The sequence below is a fragment of the Xiphias gladius genome, chromosome 15 (assembly GCF_016859285.1).
Source record: "Xiphias gladius isolate SHS-SW01 ecotype Sanya breed wild chromosome 15, ASM1685928v1, whole genome shotgun sequence".
Taxonomy (NCBI): domain Eukaryota; kingdom Metazoa; phylum Chordata; class Actinopteri; order Istiophoriformes; family Xiphiidae; genus Xiphias; species Xiphias gladius.
The window spans coordinates 33,726,618-33,747,656 of record NC_053414.1 but is presented as its reverse complement, the minus strand read 5'-3'; the positions used below and the strand labels follow the sequence as shown (position 1 = coordinate 33,747,656).

General features: G+C 37.4%; 2 protein-coding genes across 5 annotated transcripts in view; both read right to left on the bottom strand.

Annotated features, from left to right (window-relative positions):
- Window positions 1–4,656, bottom strand: part of si:dkey-28b4.8 (sarcoplasmic/endoplasmic reticulum calcium ATPase 2) — a 36,422-nt gene extending 31,766 nt beyond the window's left edge. Inside the window, exons 1-5 of one of the 3 annotated variants that reach the window (XM_040145398.1) lie at window positions 4,594–4,656; window positions 2,278–2,397; window positions 1,745–1,762; window positions 1,385–1,467; window positions 1,032–1,136 (exon numbers count right to left, since the gene is read on the bottom strand). In XM_040145398.1, coding sequence (XP_040001332.1) covers window positions 1,032–1,136; window positions 1,385–1,467; window positions 1,745–1,762; window positions 2,278–2,397; window positions 4,594–4,621 — 354 coding nt within the window. In that variant the 5' untranslated portion in view covers window positions 4,622–4,656. Of the gene's footprint in view, window positions 1–1,031; window positions 1,137–1,384; window positions 1,468–1,744; window positions 1,763–2,277; window positions 2,398–3,991; window positions 4,319–4,593 lie in introns of those variants that run through there. The other 2 variants (XM_040145400.1, XM_040145399.1) reach the window with 2 other exon arrangements.
- Window positions 4,657–5,455: 799 nt separating this feature from the next.
- Window positions 5,456–13,422, bottom strand: pold4 (DNA polymerase delta 4, accessory subunit). 2 transcript variants are annotated; one of them, XM_040145108.1, is made up of 5 exons: window positions 13,273–13,422; window positions 11,710–11,828; window positions 11,101–11,184; window positions 7,670–7,781; window positions 5,456–5,825 (listed from the first exon to the last, which is right to left on the bottom strand). In XM_040145108.1, the coding sequence occupies exons 2-5, from the start codon at window positions 11,810–11,812 to the stop codon at window positions 5,801–5,803; spliced, it is 324 nt and encodes a 107-aa protein (XP_040001042.1). In that variant the 5' UTR covers window positions 11,813–11,828; window positions 13,273–13,422; the 3' UTR covers window positions 5,456–5,800. The 2 variants fall into 2 exon arrangements, with proteins under 2 accessions (XP_040001042.1, XP_040001043.1); XM_040145109.1 differs by having other exon boundaries at window positions 13,317–13,415.
- Between the last annotated feature and the right edge of the window lie 7,617 nt (window positions 13,423–21,039).

Sequence of the window (21,039 nt, the reverse complement as noted above, 5' to 3'; positions counted from 1 at the left end):
TGAACAGTGTGTGGATTCTACTTTATTCAGTCTGTCCCTGCCAGGGAGTGAACACCAGCTAACAGCTGTCTGCAGATATTAACTGATGTCTTGTCAACACAAACAGTGCAGATGAATCAGAGAGCAGACTTTCAGTTTCTGCCCTGTCCGTGCTCAAAGTGATCATTAAAGTGGATGTCTACTTAGTTGAAGCATCTGCTACTGATGATCCATGCATAGCCGTATGGGACGGCATTTATTTTTTAAAATATGCCTAATGATGACACACTTCTAAGTGGTGTGGGCTTTTTATGCACATAAGAACAAAAATATTGATGAGTCATGTTTAGTGGTTTTGCAGTTTCCAAGGAAAACAAATCTTTTTTATAACCGGGATATATGTTTACCATTTAGCTGATGATGTTACTTTACACAATTTCAATTTAAGGAAACAACAGTCTTGCTCACTTGAATGTAGAAGAAAATTCAGTTCCCAGGAAAAATTCTGAGAAGCACTTTATGCAACACTGATATTTCTCTGATGTAACTGAATCATCAAGAATTGAACTGAATCGAATCGAATCAAAATGTAACTAAATGATTCTGGACTATGTGAATTGAAATAGAATCAGTAGATTAGCGCCGATATCCAGCCCTGCCACAAAGATATGAAAAGTTGAAGCTGGTGGGTGGGGAACCCTCTGTCAGACATGTGAAAAGGACCAGAATGCAGAAAATGTGCTTGAGGGAGCAAAGCTTAGAATACTCTGTATTACATCATAGTCATAAAACATAAAACACATATTTAGGAAAGTGGAGGATTACAGCAGCAGACAAGCAATTCTAAACAATTAATAACAACATTATGTAATAAAGCCTGTTTAATGTTAATCAATAGTCCACAAAATGCTTTAAAATTGGAAGGGATTCAGAAATTGACAACTGACTCTTCAGTCGTCAACATATTAAGATTTAACTGTCGATACACAAAACATAGACACACACACACACACACACACACACACACACACACACACACACACACATTTTACCTGCCATACTCCTACAATAGCATTGGCGATGAGGATGAGGAGGATGACAAAGGGTTCAACAAAGGCTGTGATCGTTCCCTCCCCTTCTTCGAACCAAGCCAGGGTCTATGACAAAAGACAAGACAGAGAAAGCTGATGGTTTGTATACAGTGTGGTACTGTGTTACTTACACTCCTTTCAGTTATATTGTGTGTGTATCCAGCAGTGTTAAACTGATATATTAGTTTGTACAAATATATAAGGTGTCACTTGACTTGACAATTCATACACATCGTGTTGTAGAAATGATTGTGATCACTTGTGTGTTTTGTATATGTTTTCTTGTGGTTGTGCATACAGTTGTGTCTCCTTACAAAGGAGATGCATGCAGCCAGCAGCAAAATTCGAACCAGCAGATCCTCGAACTGTTCCAAAACCAGCTCCCAAAGGCATTTCCCTGGACAAGGACACCGAGAAAAACACAATGAGCAGCAGCAGAAAGATGGAAAGAAAGACTGTGATAGGTAAACGGATAGACAGATAAACAGGCAGATAGAGAGATAGACAGATAGATAGACAGATGGATAGACACAGAAAGAGAGAGAGACGGATAGATAGACAGATAGATAGACAGTCAGACAGATAGATAGATAGACAGATAGAAAGACAGATAGATAGATAGATAGATAGACAGACAGAGAGATAGATAGATAATTAGACAGATAGATGCTCACCTTCTTCAGCTGGTAATTCTGTGAGTAAAGAAAGGGTTAAATGTAGATAGAAAGGAGAGATGATAGAGAAAAAGAAAAAACAAACAAATCTTTGTCTTATAAATTATAGTGCAGAGTACATATTTTCCTTCCCTAAGCATTTGAACATGATGCAGATATAAAGTATGCCTTTCACTGAAAACAGAATACATGATGGATAGGATGCAGATTTACAGCACTGTACAGTAAATTAGTCCATGGGTACACATTTAATGAACATTTCATCAATACAATTGCAGCATATAAGAAGCACTTAACCTGAATTAATTCCAATATGATAATTAGTATCATATTGCATATCAGTATCATATGTACATATTTTGTATATTTATTCAAATGAAAGTTATCCTTTATATATGACAGTAGTAGGAATAATTGTAATAATTTGATGTTCATCATCAAACAGTCTGACATTTAATAACCCAAAGATGGATGAAAACCACTGCACAGAGTTTTACTCTTGTAAGCAAAACAAAAAGCAAAACAAAACCTACCGTTGGGTCCCCATCTCTCTCTGTTCTTCTTCAGCTGCTCACAGCTCAACCCTGTAGACTCATTTACACTGAAGAAGCCCAAAACCTCCTCCACTGTCTTAGTGTGAGCATTATCCATCACTATAGAGGGAGGAAGAAAGAGAACACAAGGCAATATCAATATCGGCAATAAGCTTCTTCAGTATAAATACATCACAGAATTCAGACCTGTATCCTAGCAAATTACAGAGGCAGTTACAAAACTGAGAGAAAAATTGATCAATTTAAAAAGTCTTTAGTGTATATAATCATCAAGCCACCATCCTCTTTGCAACTAAAACTACAGGAGGGTAATGTGGCTTTAATAATGATATTTTGGGTTGAAGGTGAAAATAGTAAATTGTTTCTGCTGTATTCAACATTTGCAGATTTTACTATTTTCACAATTTTCATGAATTTTTATTAATAATTTTTGAAAATGCACTTTTATTATTAAGCCTATTTATCATATCATATATATATATATATATATATATATATATATATATATATATATATATATATATATATATATATACACACACACACATTTGGAGAGTAGCCTGCTTCCAGAATGTGCTTTTGACACCTGCAATGACAATTACTCACTGCAAAGGCAATTTGGGAATCAAATCTACTGTATAGCCAAGCAACCACCAAACTGGAACCCGCAGAGACAAACAGGCCCAAGAGACATGACTTACTGTCCATACGGTGTGACCTGGCTGTGAAAAAGAGATATCTCCCTGTGTTGCATCACATTGGACAATATTTATTTCTGCTTTTTAGTCTGTACTTGTCTACTTGCCTTCGAATCTCCATTAAGAAATCTGACAATTTGATGCTCTCTTGCGTATTGCCAAATGAGGAACCTGTTCGAACAAGACTTAAGGCCATTTACAAATAGGTGCCACTCGTCAATTCGGTTTACATCTAACACACAAAGTAGGCTAGTTTTCATTTAGATAACAATGTAGCTGTCAGAAATCATTTGCCTGTTGCCTCGATGATCCTTCCACCGCTAAGGCCGTGTGTAAGCGAGTAGACTGTGATAATTAAAAAACTTTTATTTAAGTGCTTCATGGTAGATCGTCTATGGGGAATTTGTCATAAGACTCTCTTCTCAATGGTTCCTAAAGGCCCTAAGTCAGGTTATATGAAGCAGGCCTGTGTTTAAGATAATTAATTCTACATTATAGCAGTAAAGTCACTGATTCCAATGTCTGCAACTGCTAAATACAAAATTGACCAACCGCCCATTTCCACACAGGAGCCAGACATATCGTAATAAACTGATCGCTTACGACACAATAATAATGTTGACACCGGCCGTTTGCTCTACGTTAGACATAAGATATTTAGCGTGAAATATTGTACTTTCTCTCTGTTATTAAGAGAAGCCTCGCCTAAATCTTGGGTTATATGGGTGACATGACGGCAAACACTCAGAGAAACGTTGCTATGACTGATTAACTTCCCAGCAGTTTGATATAGCTGCATAATTAACTGTTTATACGCTATTACGATAAACCATATGTTAAACGACAGGTGAAAATTCCTAACAGACTAGAGCCTTCGAGGAATGAACTAGCAGTTTGCTGATGAGCTACATGGATGTCTCTGTAGGTTACTTGCTAGCTACACAGCTAGCGTTATGTCACAACGTTAATCCTCTGGAGATGAACAGGTTGCTTACCAGAGCGGACGGTTTACCCGTGTGTCGTCTGTCCACTATAAATACAGTTTTAGTAAGTCAGAATATATCGCAACACCATGCGTTTTGGATGGAATTACCGACAGCGACAAGAATGGATAAAAAATAGTCTGAAAAATAGGTTTTACAACAGGCTATCTGATCTGAGAGGTAAAACTATTGTCTGTTAAAAAATTAAGGCTTATGCAAGGCAATTGTTTCTCTAAATATAGTTCAAGACTAGTTTATCCAGACAATATGGTATTATTACCCTATATACTGGCTGCAGGATTGTCTGTGGGTCAGTATTACTCAGGGTAAGAGATACAGCATCCTATTATATCAAGTTAGACAATCAAAAAGTACGATTTCCGGTCTTGACTTACAAAATAAAGACTTCTCCTTAAGAGTATTACATGACATGATAAAATCTAAATGTATATTTCATGACAATGGTTGTTTCAGGATATTTTGGAAAATTCCTTCAGTATTGCACAACCAACAGGTAACTGTCGGCTGTATTTCCTCCAACACCAACAGATTTTAGGCTTTTATTTAAATAAAGTCGTTTCACTTCTGGTGTAATAGCGGTTTATTCTGCCTACCTTGATGCTGTTGCCCAGTAATGAACATGATTAACGGTATTTGCCAAAGCAAAAACCCAAACAGAGCTAAGAATGATCCAATGCGAAGCTAAGGAATCAGACCAACACAGCACATTAGCGAATCAGCGTGTAGTGACCTGTAAAATCCCGCCCACTGGGCACTCTCCTACAAAGACGACCCGCCTCTGATCCCAGTCAGCGAGTTCTTGCTCAATCAGTGGGAGGTGCGTCTGCTGTCGCTCAAAGTGATCGGCATGCGAGCCAATCGGCGGAGACTTTTGAGTGTTCGACGAAACTGCAAACCAATCAAACGACGCGGGATGTTGGATAATAGTACCAGTGTATGGTATAATGGTCGTCATCCTACGGGCAGCAACACAATTAGTATTATTCCTAATAACGTTTATAAACGTCTTGTTTAAAGGAAATTAAAAGTGAATCGTACATTCACGTATCATTGTTATTGCAAATATATTCCAAAAAGGATACTCATTTCTTCATTGCCATAACTTTAACCACTAACATAGGCTAACCGACACCTTTCAGGAATGCTATGAATTCTGAACTCTTTACAATGGTTACTTCTTTTGGTAGTATTGCAAACACACCCACACATTCATTCTTTCTCTCGTGTATCTCGAGGAGCTGAGCTTAAAATGAAGAGTGTGTGTTAAGTTAGGTCAGTTATAAAAAGACTGAGGCAAATGTATGTCAGTGTGCAGACCTTTTGCTAGGTACAAGATGGGAGCAAAATATTTAAATGTATAACTTTCTCATTCATGTCTCCTTCACCATTTAATTTGTACAGTGTCAAATGTTAGCAAACCCCACCCACCATTAAACATTACAAGAAACAACAGGACAGGGTTTTGGTAGATTCTTTAAATTAAAATGTTAATAAAACTTAGTGTGTAGAAAACAACATGGTACAACTGCAAGAAAAAACAACCGGTATGTTGTGTAATTCTTCTGTCTCCATGCTGAAAGAGGGATCCTTCCTCTGTTGCTGTGGTTTCTCCTTTTTTATAAGTTTTCTTCTGGAGTTTTTAAAGGTCTAAGGACAGAGGGTCAATGCTTTACAGATTTGTGAAGCCCTCTGAGACCGATTTATGATTTGGGTATATAATTCAAAATGTCGACATATGAAAAAACTTGATTTGACTTTCGTTGGCGTCTGTGTTCTTTTCTATTTTTTAGGATGACCTCTTCACAAAGGATATTCGCTCCATAGGCTGAAAGACAAGGAACACAATCATTGCAGAAAAACTGAAGATCATCTGTATTTGTATTTTTCTGTGTCTGCAAGAGTTAGGACAGAATGTCATTCTAAATTTTTCAGCAGTACATGAACTTTGCCTAAATTAATTAATTGTAGACTTATAATTAAAATTTTAATATTATATATGTAATTATACTTAAATTCTAATTATGATCAACTGTAAATCTCTCTAATCACGGCATAATTAAAGAAGAGTATGAAGGCAGGTAGGCATTCACTGCCAGCTTTTTGTTATTGACAGTGTTTGATACTCAGTGCTATGGACACATTTTGGTAAGCGCTAAGAAAGTATAGAGGTTCAATACTCAGCCTTCACAAGAGTTGGGTATCTTTTTTTTTCACAGCATGATGTATTCGCCATATAATAATGATGTTACTACAGTAATATGTGTAGAAGCCTGATTTTCAGTCTCTGCAATGTATCTTAGCTTATTAGTGTGAACTCTACTAATTATTTAGTAGCGGAGTTCAGCTCCATAAAACAAAATGGCTGATGTCACATATTAATAAAGTTAAGAGCTTTGCTATTCTAAAGAAATACTAAAGAATGTATAGTGTCTAAATTATTGTCATCTGTTGCATGAAATGAAAACAGGAACCAAAATTACTTGTGTTTCCTTCATGCAGACTGATAGCAGGGTGTATGACAGTAATGCTTTACGATAAGTTGGTGCTGACAGTAGTCCTCTTAAAACAGTACACAATGCTTTATTCACCAGATGTTTTAAGCTATCTTGCTTTCATCCGGGTGTTTCAAGTTTATTTATATACAGTCCATTGATCAGTCATGTGATCACCATAGAAACTACATATACAAAACAAACATAACCATCATAATTTTAAATACAGCCAGACCAATACTGGATCTTTGGGGCCAATCCCGATAACAATTTTAGGGAGAAAAAATTCCAATATCGATATGTCAGCTGATATTCTTATCACACACACGCACACATAAACACACACACACACACACGTGTGTGTGTGTATGTATGTGTGTTAGAGATAAACTGAAAAGGGAAAATGATGGGGTCATTGTTTATTAACTTTCCAGTAATGTATTTCACAAATTAGCTGGCAGAAGACACCACTTGACTCCACACCACTGTCTGCTCAGCTGTGATGGGTACTCTGCTGCATGTTATAAACTACCCCAAGAATCTTTTTATGCACAATGTTCTGTAAAAAAAAGTTGATAAAATCAGCCGATATCGGTTGGCTCTAATTTTAAAAAACATCTCAATTGGCTTGTGTAGACAGCTAGATTGATTAAAATAGGAGTATATCTGTTCCATCAGACATGCGTGACATAGCCAACTGAGCAATGCGGCTGAAACACTTACTGTGTAGACACTGATTTTAGGCCACAAAAATTAACTAACATTATCTCCAAAGAGACAAACACAACTTCAGTAATGCAAGTTCTCTTCTAGTGTCAGTGCTTCACTGATTATAAATAATGTAACTGATGTCACTTTTCCTTTTACAAAACATGATGTGTTCACAGGGAGGTTGTTGATATGCTGTTTTAATAACACACTTATGGGTCATATGCAAAAGAAATCTGTATAATTTGTTGTGCTCATGGCCAAATCAGCTTTCTGTTATGGAGATCAGCAAAACAGCTGCTGTGTGATCTCTCTTTAAACTTAAAGTCAGAATGGCTTATAGTGTCAGGGAATGAGTTTATGTGCATTTAACTACTTAAAAGTTATTGTCAGCTTTCTGACTGTATTTTCAAATTCTCTGGGGATACCACCAAACCCCTGCTGCTCTGGGGATATGACTGTGTGTTACCTCAGCTTGTACTTGGGGTCAGAGTGTGTTTTCAGCAGCAGGCCTCTGATCTCCTCAGGTGGGTTCAGACCATGAAGCTTTGATCTCTCCCATCTCTGCAGTCTGCCGATACCTGGAAAGAGAGATGATATGATAAATGATTCAGTGTTAAAGTTGCATTTATGCTGTAGATTTCTTTTGGCCATTTGGAGGTAGCACAACAAGTTGTAAACCCAACATCTGACATATTGTTCAGTTCAATTTTACTTATATAGACATGTCCTGGTCAAAATGTCACCAAGGTTCCTAACAGTAGACCTGGAGGCCAAGATAATGCCATCCAAAGGAACGATATGATTAGATGTTTTTCTGAGGTAAATATGATAAATGTGATAAATATGACTTAAACCAGGAGAGTGTGGTTCCTTTAATCACAATGACATGTTCCAGTCTCTGTAATAAAATCTTGTGATTGACGGTGTCAAATGGACAAGTACAGTAACTTTAGTTTTATCTGAATTTAGAAGTAAATAATTACAGTTCATCTAGTCCTTTATGTAAAGTAACATGTCTGACTACATGATTAGTGTCATCTCACTTCATAAATAAATACAGCTGGGTGTCATCTGTGTAGCAATGGAAATTTATGTGGGGATTCCTGACAATATTGCCTAAAGGAAGCATTTATAGGGTGAAAAGTATCAGTCCTAGCACAGAACCCCGTGGAACTTCAAGATTAAATTTTGTGCACATGGAAAGTCATTGTTAACATGAACACACTGGAATCAATTTGATCTGCGTTACATATGCTGTTAATAAAGATAAATTGTTCAGATCCAACATGGAAGTGTTAATTAAAGGTAAAGCATCCTTGAACAGTCTAGTTGGAATCTGGTCTACAAGCCAAGCTCATGGTTTTAGATGAAGTAACTGTTGAAGTTAGCTCAGAGAGATCTATAGGAGAGAAGCAGTCTAAATATAAGTCCGTCGTTACAGTCAATTCTAGGGCCACTGTACTGGACAACACATCTCTTCCAGGTGTGGGAAGGATGTGATGATTATCACTGTATAAAGTTAATATGGTGAACATATAAGCAAACAGTTGCCAATATACACATCCAGCAGACACGGAGCAACATTAGCTTTAATTTGGAGTTGTTTTTCTGGCCAGCCAGCGAATGTATGTTCAATATTGTCATTAATGTGACTGTAAGCCGAAAACAAGGTTAACAACAATGGTAAGACTGAACCAAACAGAGACAGCACTGGTGAAAATTACAAATGATCTTCTAATTGCATCAGACAAAGGACTTGTCCCCATAGTTGTCTTGTTAGATCTTAGTGCTGCTATTGACACTACTGATCATCACATCCTATTACAGAGACTGGAACATTTAATTGGCATTAAAGGAAGCGCTCTGGACTGGTTTAAGTCCTATCTGTTAGATTGATTTCAGTTTGTGCACGTTAACAACAACACATCTTCCATATACTCAAAAGTTAGACAAAGAATTCCACCAGGTTCTGTGCTTGGATCACTTCTCTTCAGCTTATATATGCTTCCTTTAGGCTATATTATTAGGAAACACTCAATAAACGTCTATTGTTATACAGATGATACCCTACTGTACTTGTCAATGAAGCCTGATTAAACCAATCAGTTAGCCAACTTTCAAGCTTGCCTTTAGGACATAAAGACCTGGATGACCAGCAACTTTCCGCTGTTAAACTCAGACAAAACTGAAGTTACTGTGCTTGACCCCCAACACCTCAGAAACACATTATCTAATGATATACTTATTCTAGATGGCTTTGCCCTGGCCTCCAGCACCACTGTTAGGAATCTCTGAGTTATCTTTGATCAGGAAATGTCCTTTAACTCCCACATTTCATCTATGTAAGATTGCAATAATCAGGCACATCATTTCTCAAAAAGACGCAGAAAAACTAGTCCATGCTTTTGTTACTTCTAGGCTGGATTATTGTAATTCCTTAAATCTGTAAGTACTCTCCAGTTGATCCAGAATGCTGCAGCGAGAGTACTGACAGGAATTAGGAAAAGATATATTTCTCCTGTGTTAGCTTCTCCACATCGGCTCCCTGTAAAATCCAGAAGAGAATTTAAAATCCTCCTCTCACATACAAAGCCCTTAATAATCAGGTACCATCATATCTGAAAGAGCTCTTAGTACCTTATTATCCCACTAGAACACCGCGCTCCCACAATGCAGGCTGACTTGTGGTTACCAGAATCTCCAAAAGTAGAATGGGAGGCAGAGCCTTCAGTTGTCAGTTATTTACTGGGGAAACTTTATCCCAGTTTGGGTCTGGGAGGCAGACATCCTCTCCACGTTTAGGAGTAGGCCTCAAACCTTCCTTTTTGATAAAACTTATGGTTAGGGCTGGCTCAGGCTTGTCTTAAACCATCCCCTAGCTATGCTACTAGAATCCTAGAGTGCCGGGGGACTTCCCATGATGTCACGAGCTCTTCTCTCCTCCTCTTCCTCTCCACCCATACATATTCATGTCCCATCAAACCTCATTACTAACTTGGCTTCTTCTCTCTGCAGTAGTTTTTTTTGCTTTCTCATCTCTCTCCTCTCTCATCCTGTTAGTTTCTGCAGGTATTTCTGTCCCTGGTGCTGCAGAGTATGGATCTGTGACTGCAAACCACCGACCATGATCCTGCTCAACACCCACTGCTTCAATTATGATTATCATTAGTATTAATTTTATATTTAGTCTTGTAATCATTATTAGCCCTATCATTATAATTATGAGTTTTATTATTAGTCTCATAATTAATATACGTCTTTATGTGGTACCTGTATTGCACTATGTTTTCTTTCCTACCTCCTCCAGCAGAACACTGTAACTGAGTTTAGCTACAGTACAAGGATTTTAAAATAAACTATGTTTTTGGTCCTGGTTTTGGTCCTTCTACCTGCATGAAATTAAGTAAGGTTTTCATATCACCTGTTTTAACAGTGTACTTACATAAAGCCTTTCAAAAAAAAAAAATAAATAAATATATATATATATATATATACAGGACCTTTACAGCTAAACAGTTCACTTTTCATAATATGTCTCCTTGAAGGCATTTTGTGAATCATGAGGATCTATTTTTGATCTGTAAGCCTTTATTCTGTTTGGCATACAGCACGTGCTGTAGTTAACCTGTACTAGGTACAACTGCTTCTCATTTTACTCCCATTTGTCATATGAAAAACTACACATTTCAAATGAAAAAACATATTTTGAATACATTTGCTGAAGCACTTTAACAACTGAGTTGCTGGGAGACAGAACAATTCATATTTTTTAAAAGTAATCAGAGATTCTCATCCTGTACACAAGTCGAACCACTAAAGAATATCTCAGTTCACATCACTTTATCATGTCTACTGTAGTCTGATATTCCACAGTATATAAATGTGTCTGTGTGTTACCTGTGCAGGGCCCAAATCTCCAGTCCAGATCAAACTGTCTGAGCTTCTGCAGCTCCTCTTCTCTGACTGTTTCAGTCTCAGATTCTAGTCCATCAAAAATATTCAGAGAATTCAAGTCACTACTAGATAAGAACGAAATATCAAATCTAGTTTTCCTTTTAATGTCCAAAAAATATTTTTTACAAACAATAAAATAACTCCACTGACAAAAATATTTTTTCATTAAACTCCAAAGTAAGCAGACACTGCATTATTTACAATTATTTAAATTATAAAATATAATTATTTATAATTAATTTTCATATACTGTGAAATCTTTATTATAAGTCACATATACTACATAGGTATCAGTAAAACAAAGAAAACAAAAAAACAAAAAATAAATAAAAGCACCTTTCAGTGCAACCTGGAACTGAAGTCAGGACCAATTAAATATGAAAAATAACCATGAAAATATGTATATGAAAAATGTATTTTAGTCTTTTTCACAACCTGAAGATACTGACTGAGATCTGGATTTCACTGACTATCAAAGTTTCACTGAGTGTACATTAGATACATACAACACAGAACACATGACCACTATACAAACAATGTGATGCTCCTCACCTTTTTGTGGTGGAGGAGTAGGCCTCTTCTCTTGTGCCCCCCTCCTCCTTGCTTTCTTTACCACCTTGAATGAATCAGTTATCAGTCCGCACTTGGTTGCCATGCTGGCTAATCTAGAACTTACATACACATGCATACATTTTGGTCATTGATTGTACTGCCTCAATAATCGCCACTTAAAAACCTCTCAATCATCATTTAGACTTTGATGGGACACTGAAATTCTCCAGTGAAACCAATACAACTACTGCTACTTTTATAACAATATAAGCTCAACATCAACTCAGCAATGATTTTTGTAATTTTCTGCTACTCAAAAAATAATTATCATTTTATTCCAACATGATTTCGAATGAGTAAATCTATATACACCCCAAAGACAGCCACTTAGGTGCCCAAATTACTGTACAACTCCTTTAATTTGGTAAAATACATTAGTAGTCAGTGTTCAGATATGTTTGATGCACAAAATGAGGAGGGTTGTAGAGATGACAGCATAATTATGTAGTATTATTTTTCTTCCAAATTGTAAGTTGCTGCCTTTTTGCAGCTCCACTGACTCCCTCTGCAAAATCCTTAACTTCACAACATTTGTAATGAACTACAATGCAGGGCCAAACTTTGACATCTTAATGTGTGGAGATTAGTGCTGATTACTCTTCTAGCTAAATCATTTAAATTTATTTAAATTAAATAAATTTATTTTCACATTAAGAGGCATAGTAGTAGCTGCCTCCTCATCATGGTCACCTGCTGGTGCTGGTGTAAAACCTTTTGATTTAAATTTACAAAGCACTTGCTTGTCAATCATTAAGATTTAATAATCATTAATGAATAAACAAAAATTAAGTGATAAGATTTTGTCCATGCAGCCTGTGGCTATCAATTACTTCAAATATTCACATCAACTTCATCTATATTTAAACGTGTCTGGGCATAGTCTATACTACTTCTGGTTTTAACTTTCAAAATAAAACAACTGTAAACACATCTATAGTCACTTGATTAGAGCAGGAAATACATTGCTCAATGATATGAAAGTGTTTCAGTTCTATTTGACAGTTTTGATACAGCGTTGTGCATTGTCATAAATATCATGCAACCACGCACAATTCAAATGCCACACCTCCCTCTGGCCCCAAAGTGTTTCTCTCTTAATGTCACACCGAATAAGTTTTAGACATCTGGCGATTTACGTTTACAAATCTTGACGATTTCTTTTTAAATTCGGCACAAACAAATGAAAGTAATTTCAAAGAGAATCTGAACTTCTGCCTTGTGAACCTTCTGATCGCCTCTCCTGCCACTCCTTTCTTCTTCCACCACAATGCACAGTAATTTGGTTGGACGGACGTGCAGAGTGTAACAGTCACGAAAGTATTAACCAGTTATTACAAATTTACAATCATCTGTCAATGTCATTACTCAATAAAATTTCAGACGACTTTACCGACTCATAACAGATTGAGGAGCAACCGCATTTATCGATAATCAAAACGGCAGTGAATAATCTGCTCGACACAACAACCAGACGTGTTTCAGAGTTTCAGCAAACGTCTTTACCATATACGATTGCCTTGTTTCCTTTCGAAGTTTTTTGAATTTACCTAGTTATTCAAACTATAAAAGCTCTATCAGATGTAAATATTTTCTCTTCCGTCAATCATGTATGTAGCCTAGAAAATAACCAACACAATGATGACGACACCTTCTTCTTCTGGTAGCTTCGAGATCAGTGCGCCCCTTTGCTGCCGCCTGCCGTTTACTTTGCATATTCCAGTCAGTAATAGTAGTACAAGTAGTACATTGAACACAAAATCGGTATTTTACATGTTTATATCACAGAGATTTGTATCTGTAGCATTTTAACCCTCCTTAAAGCAGAGTATTGTGTTTGGTTGATTTGTAGACTTGGTGTTTAGTCAAATTAGCCCATTGGATTACTTAAATAACATCATGGGACGTGGGCTTTGTAGATAACTGGCAGACTTTTTGGGGAAGACTTGGTCTGATCAGGAGAGACGGCATGCATCCCACTTTGGATGGAGCATCTCTCATATCTAGAAATCTGACTGAGTTTATTAGTAGACCAAAACCATGACCACCCAGACTTGAGACCAGGAGGCAGACTTTTTTTAAACTATTTTTATTTTTACTGTTTTACACGCTTCTCTGTATCTCCAGTACAGAAGTCACCCACCCAAACTCCCATAGAGACTGTGTCTGCCCGACCACCTAAATTAATTAACTCAAACAGAAGAGGAATTGTACACAGAAACCTCACAAAGATTAAGACCACCACAGCAGAAGTACAACAAAGTAGGAGAATTAAATATAGACTCTTAAACATTAGATCGCTCCAATCCAAAGCCGTATTACTAAATGATCTAATACCAGATCATTATATTGATATATTTAGTGTCACTGAAACCTGGCTGTGTCATGACGAATATGTCAGCCTAAATGAATCCACTCCACCCAGTCATAAATAATACTCACATTCCTCGAGGCACCAGCTGAAGAGGTGGAGTTGCAGCCATTTTTAACTCGAGCCTAATAATCAACCCTAAACCTAAACTCAATTGTGTCTAAATGGAAAGCCTGGTTCTTAGTCTTACACATCCATCATGGAAAACTTTAAAGCTTATTCTATTGGTTATAGTGTACTGCACTCCTGGTCCTTAATTTGAATTTTTATCTGAATACTGAGAGTTTTTATCAAGTTTAGTCCTTAGTACAGATAAAGTCGTTATAGTAGGTAATTTCAATATTCATACGGATGCTGATAGTGAGCCTTAGAACTGTGTTTTTCTCATTATTAGACTCAACTGGCTTTGCTCAGGGTGTAAATAAACCCACTCACTGTTTTAACCACACCCTGGACCTCGTTCTGACTTATGGCATCGAAATCGAACATTTAATATTCTTGCCACAGAATCTTCTTTTATTATTTAGACCATTATTTAGTAACTTTTGAATTCCTGTTACTGGACTACACACTATTAGGCAGAAATGTCTTTTCTAGATGTCTATCTGATAGTGCTGTAGCTGATTCCATCAACACTTAATTCACTGCCCTGTTACAATATAACAGAGGACTCCAATGCTAACTTTAGTCCCTCCCAAATTGATCATCTTGTTGATTGTGCTGCAGGCTCAATGAGAATGACACTTGACTCTATTGCCCCTCTAAAAAAGAAGCTAATAAAACAAAGGAGGTTAGCTCCATGGTTTACCTCCCAAACCCGCAAACCATGCGAAAACTTGAAAGGATATGCCGTTCTTCCAAAATGGAAGAATCCCATTTAGCATAGCATGATAGTCTTAAAAAACTTTGGAAGGCCCTCTGTAATCCCAGAGCAGCCTATGACTCATCTTTAATAGAGGAAAATAAAAACAACCCTCGGCTTCTTTTCAGCACTGTAGCCAGGCTGACAGAGTCATAGCTCCATTGATTCATGTATTCCTATAGCTCTCAGTAGTGACGATTTCATGAGCTTCTTTAATGATAAAATTCTAACTATTAGAGACAAAATTCACCACCTCCTGCCCTCAACCGACACCAATCTATCTTAAAATACAGGCACTTTAGAAACAGCTTTAAAACCTGATCTATATTTAGATTTAGTTTTTCTCCCATCGACCTTCACCAACTAACTTAAACAATGTCTTCATCTGAACCATCAACCTGTCTCTTAGACCCCACCTGTCTCTTAGACCCCATCCCAACTAGGCTGCTTAAGGAAGTTATACCCTTAGTTAGCACCTCTTTACTAGATATTATCAATATGTCTTTATTAACAGGCTATATACCGCAGTCCTTTAAAACAGCTGTAATTAAAGCTCTCCTTAAAAAGCCTTCTCTTGATCCATATGTTTTAGCCAATCATAAACCCATATCTAACATACCCTTTCTCTCTAAGATCCTTGAAAGAGATGTCACCAACCAGTTGTGTGACTTTTTACATGATAATAGTTTATTTGAGGATTTCCAGTCAGGATTTAGAGTGCATCATAGCACAGAGACAGCACCGGTGAAAGTTACAAATGACCTTCTTACTGCATCGGACAAAGGACTTGTCTCTGTACTTGTCTTGTTAAACCTTAGTGCTGCATTTGATACCATTGACAATCATATCCTATTACAGAGACTGGAACATTTAATTGGCATTAAATGAACCGCTCTAAGCTGGTTTAGGCCCTATTTATTAGATCGATTTCAGTTTGTGCAAGTCAACGATAAATCCTCCATATACTCAAAAAGTAGTCACAGAGTTCCATAAGGTTCTGTGCTTGGACCAGTTCTATTCACTTTATATATGCTTCCTTTAGGCAATAATGTTAGGACACACTCCATAAACTTCCATTGCTATGCTGATGATACCCAATTGTATTTGTCAATGAAGCCCGACAAAACCAATCAGTTAGCTAAACTTCAAGCTTGCCTTAAGGACATAAAGACCTGGATGACCAGCAACTTTCTGCTGTTAAACTCAGACAAAACTGAAGTTATTGGGCTTGATCCGCAACACCTCAGAAACACATTATCTAATGATATACTTACTCTGGATGGCTTTGCCCTGGCCTCCAGAGCCACTGTTAGGAATCTCTGAGTCATCTTTGATCTTTGATCCTTTAACTCCCACATAAAACAAAGTTCAAGGACTGCCTTTTATCACCTATGTAACATTGCAAAAATCAGGCACATCCTGTCTCAGAGAGACGCTGAGAAACTAGTCCATGCTTTTGTTACCTCTAGGCTGGATTATTGCAACTCCTTATTATCAGGCTGTCCCAACAAATCTTTAGATACTCTCCAGCTGATCCAGAATGCTGCAGCCAGAGTACTGACAGGAACTAGGAAAAGAGATCACATTTCATCTGTGTTAGCTTCTCTGGATTGGCTCCCTGTAAAATCCAGAACAGAATTTAAAATCCTTCTCCTCACCTACAAAGCCCTTAATGGTCAGGTACCATCATATCCCACTAACAATGCGCTCCCAGAACGCAGGCTTGCTTGTGGTTCTTAGACTCTCCAAAAGTAGAATGGGCGGCAGAGCCTTCAGTTATCAGGCTCCTCTACTCGGGAACCATCTTCCAGTTTTGGATCTGGGAGGCAGACATCCTCTCCACATTTAAGAGTAGGCTTAAACCTTCCTTTTTTATAAAGATTACAGTCGGGCTTGTCTTGAACCATCCCCCAGTTATGGTGCTATAGGCCTAGACTGCCAGTTGACTTCCTATTATGCACTGAGTTCCTCTCTCCTCCTCTTCCTCTCCATCTGCATGCATTCATATGGCATCAATGCTCATTACTAACTTGACTTCTTCTCTCTCCGGTAGTTTTGTGCTTTCTCGTCTCTCTCCTTTCTCTTCCCGTTGCTTTCTGCAGGTATTCCTGCCCCCGGTGCTAGAGATCCTGGATCTGTGACTGCAAACCTACTGCCCCCATGATCCTGCTCAACACCCACTGCTTCAATTATTATAATTATCATCTATTATTATATTTAGTTTTATTCGTACTATTATTCACCCTATTATTAGTTTTATTATTAGTCTCATTATCGTTACACATCTTGTTATTGTTGTTATAACATCTTTATGTTATACACCTACTGTGCTATGCCCCCCCCCCACCCCCCCCGGAGTAAATCAGACATGACGCTTAGAACTGTTTGTCATTCTGGAAGTTTCTCAGACTCAGACACGGCTGATAATAATTATAAGAGTAACAACAGCAGTGACAACTGAAGTCCACAGAGAGTTGGGCTCTGCAGTGACAGCTGAACTCATTTACTGTGCTTATTCTTTATCTGGATTCCAGAAGAAATTGTACTGATGGGACTGATGCTGCAATCATATGGACAAATGTCATGTTTACAATGAAAATGATGGTGATAATGATGAAAGTTAACCTAATGAAGATGATCATGATGGGTGAAAGGAAGTCAGAGGACAATAGCAAACTCTCTCTCCTTCTCTCTCTCTCTCACTGGTTGTAATTATCCAAATCAATACAAATCATTTTGACCTGTTCTGCAACCTTCTTCCTAGGTATTTGCCTCTCTATCTCTCCCTCATCCCTCCATCCCGACAGATCGCTTACCATATAATATAATATAATGTGTGTGTGCGTTTGTGTGTGTATTAGTGTGTGTGTCTGTGTGTGCGTGTGTTTGTGTGAGTATGTTTGTGTATGTGTGTGTGTGTGTGTGTGTGTGTGTGTGTGTGTGTGTGTGTGTGTGTGTGTGTGTGTGTGTGGGTGTGTGTGTGTGTGCGTGTGTGTGTTTGTGTTTGGTGTGTGTGTGTTTGTGTGTGTGTTTGTGTGTGTGTGTGTGTGTGTGAAATGCTACTCTCTCTTTGTCTGTGTATTTACATTGAAAATGAGAACATTCCAACAAGTCTAGGTTGTAATAAACTGCTTGCACAAACGACCTATGGGGTTGGTTTTATGGGATTACTATCTTCAACAATTCCTCCAACCTAAACAACCATATATAATAGGTTGTTTGTCCCTACCCTCTGATATGACCCATAGGTGTTTTTTCTGAAATAGAAAACACACCTGACATGACCTCCTCCTTTGTTCCTTCCATAATTACTGCAGCCATTAGACGGCACTGTCACTTGAGCGTAAACATGTCATTTTGGTGCACTTGTTGAAAAGGCTGATGCTGTTTTACATGACTGCTAGATGTATCTTAGCAATAAAACATAACTATGGATCGTAATAAGCTGCTTGCACAAACAAGCGAAAGGGTTGTTTTTTTTAGAAGAGTACAGTCTTGAACATTCGCATTGATTATTTTTTATTTTTTACATGAAAGTGTGATTTAATAATGAACTCTACATCTTAAAATACAACAGGGACACAAAAAAACTAAAACTGTTTTGATGAAATCAACTTTTGCAATTGTGTGCTACCTTAATTGAAAAATATGCTGTTCTGTATGCAATAGAAGGCACATACAGTAATATACAGTATGTGAAGGTGCAAGGCTACTGGAAAACAGCATTAATGAAAAAGGACTAGAAAGTCCAACCCTAAATTATTAACAAAAAAAAAAAAAGGGGGGAAATTTGGAGTCCTTCCATTATTGTCCACACCTGGAAGACCAGTTTCTGCCCTAAGCTCAATAACAGAAAACATCTCCAGCTATGTTGATGATTTCATTAAAACTCTTGTTATCCCTATTCCATCTAAAATGCAGTTTAAAGGAGATGATAAGACAGTGGATGATTCAAGTACTGACACTCATTTAGACATTCTGTGATCACATCAACTTATGGAAACATCATATGGATGATGTTTTCATGATTTATGAAGGTTCTGCTGATATAGCAGTTTTGTGAGTTTCTCAAATCATTGTCATTAATATATAAAGTTTACCTGTTAACTGGGCACACAAAATGCCCTTAATTATTCAGTCCGTTTCTTCTTAACTGATGGATATGCACTAAACACACAAATGAAGTGAACAGATAGCAAGAGGATATCATGAGAAATTGATAAAAGCAGACATAGAGAGGGGTTCAGTACAATGTTTAAAAAAGAATGGATTACCAAGAATACAGCTGCCCCAGATAAAAATGATCTTATCTCAAGTGCCTTTTCACTCAGTTCAATTCAATTCAATTCAGTTTTATTTATATAGCTTCAAATAATAACAGAAGTTATCTCAGGGCACTTTTCACATAAAGCAGATCTAGACAGTATCCCTTATAGCATTAAACAATTTGACCTGATAAAGATCCCCTAAACTATGATTATCTAAATTTTTTAGTTTAGTTTCAATGTTGTTTTGTATAATGACAACACTGTTTTTATGTGGCCCTATATGAAAAGATCCGTAGTTTATGTTGTTCAGGGGAGTAGAGTGTGTGTGTGTGTGTGTGTGTGTGTGTGTGTGTGTGTGTGTGTGTGTGTGTGTGTGTGTGTGTGTGTGTGTGTGTTTGAAATATGTTCTCCATCTTCTTGGACACGAGTCATCAGTCTGATTGGTGACCTTGGAACAACATAAACAAGGCTTCTTATTTTGTTCAGCCTTTATTTTATGTGTGTGTAAACCTGCTCTTCATCCATCTGTCTTCATAGCTCTCTTTTTTTTACCTGTCGACTGCCCTCATTTCCTTGTCCTCCTCCCGCACTATTTCCTTCCATCCTCTCCCTGCCCTCACTCTTTTTTTCCATCTTTTTTCCAAGATGCTCCCTTCTCCTTTTTCTTTATCTTCACTGCCTACTTTTTCCCCTTTTCTTTTTGTTTCAAACACACACCTCTCTCCTCCCCCCATCCGCTTATCCTCTTCAAGAAAGAAAGAGAGAGAGAAAAAAGTTAATGATATTTTACAACGTCCTGGTTCTTATCCAATGGCAGTCCATTATCGACTCGACATAAGTAACTGCTGTATAATGGAGGCATTCAGAGAGTCTAGATAGCATTAGACTGAAGGCAGCTATAATTGAATTATAGTGAAATGTTATCTCCTGGATATGGTTTGCAGTGTGTATTCGTATGTGGAGAGTGGTACATGGGGCTGATAGCAGCCTTTTATAAAAAATGAAGCCTGCTCCACTCACTGTTAATGCAGTTTAAATCATTAAATATGGATCATAGAATTGATCAGTTATATTACACTTCTGACTGCGTAAAGGAAGACATGTTCTGAAGTCCTGAAATGATACAAATAGGATATTTCGATCATTTCAATTTAAAACAATTACGTATCCCTGGGTTAAAGCGGGACGGAAAGAATGAGTATGGTGTTCCAGACCCTTTCATTATTAAGTAAATAAATGTGATTCGCAGTGTAATGCATAATAATGTAAAGCAGTGGTGGACCGGCCATCAGGTACACCCGGACAAATCCATGTTCCGTTGCATCAGTGGGCCAGTGTACTATCAAAAAGTCCATCAAATTTTAACCAGCCCTGTCAAAAACAGGTAAAGACCTGTTTTTGAAAGTGGCATTTTTACTTTTAAACAAGGCTATCTGTTTCCCTTGCTTCCAGTCTCTTTACTAATCTATGCCGAACATGTTGCAGACCTATCTCTGCTCTGGAGGCACAGAGATTAAATTGATATTAGGCTGATAGTTATTTTGTCTTTTGACTCAGTAAAACAGCAAGCAAGGGTATTTCCCAATGTTTGATCATTCCTTAAAGGTTTTAAATGGAGGGTAAACACATTCGAAGATCATTTTAGGTCCCAGTCATTACACATACTTTTTAAATTAATGAATTACATTGAAAAACATTTTCAATTTTAATACCTCTGAAAGCAGGTTTTAGACTGTAACATTGTCACACTGCTTTGACTGGAATTTGTCATT

Coding starts and splice junctions, on each gene's coding strand:
- pold4 (XM_040145108.1), bottom strand. CDS start 11,812: ATGGCAACCAAGTGCGGACTGATAACTGATTCATTCAAGGTGGTAAAG. Junction 11,185..11,709: donor TACTCCTCCACCACAAAAAG/GTGAGGAGCATC, acceptor TTGATGGACTAG/AATCTGAGACTGAAACAGTC. Junction 7,782..11,100: donor GAGATTTGGGCCCTGCACAG/GTAACACACAGA, acceptor CTCTCTTTCCAG/GTATCGGCAGACTGCAGAGA.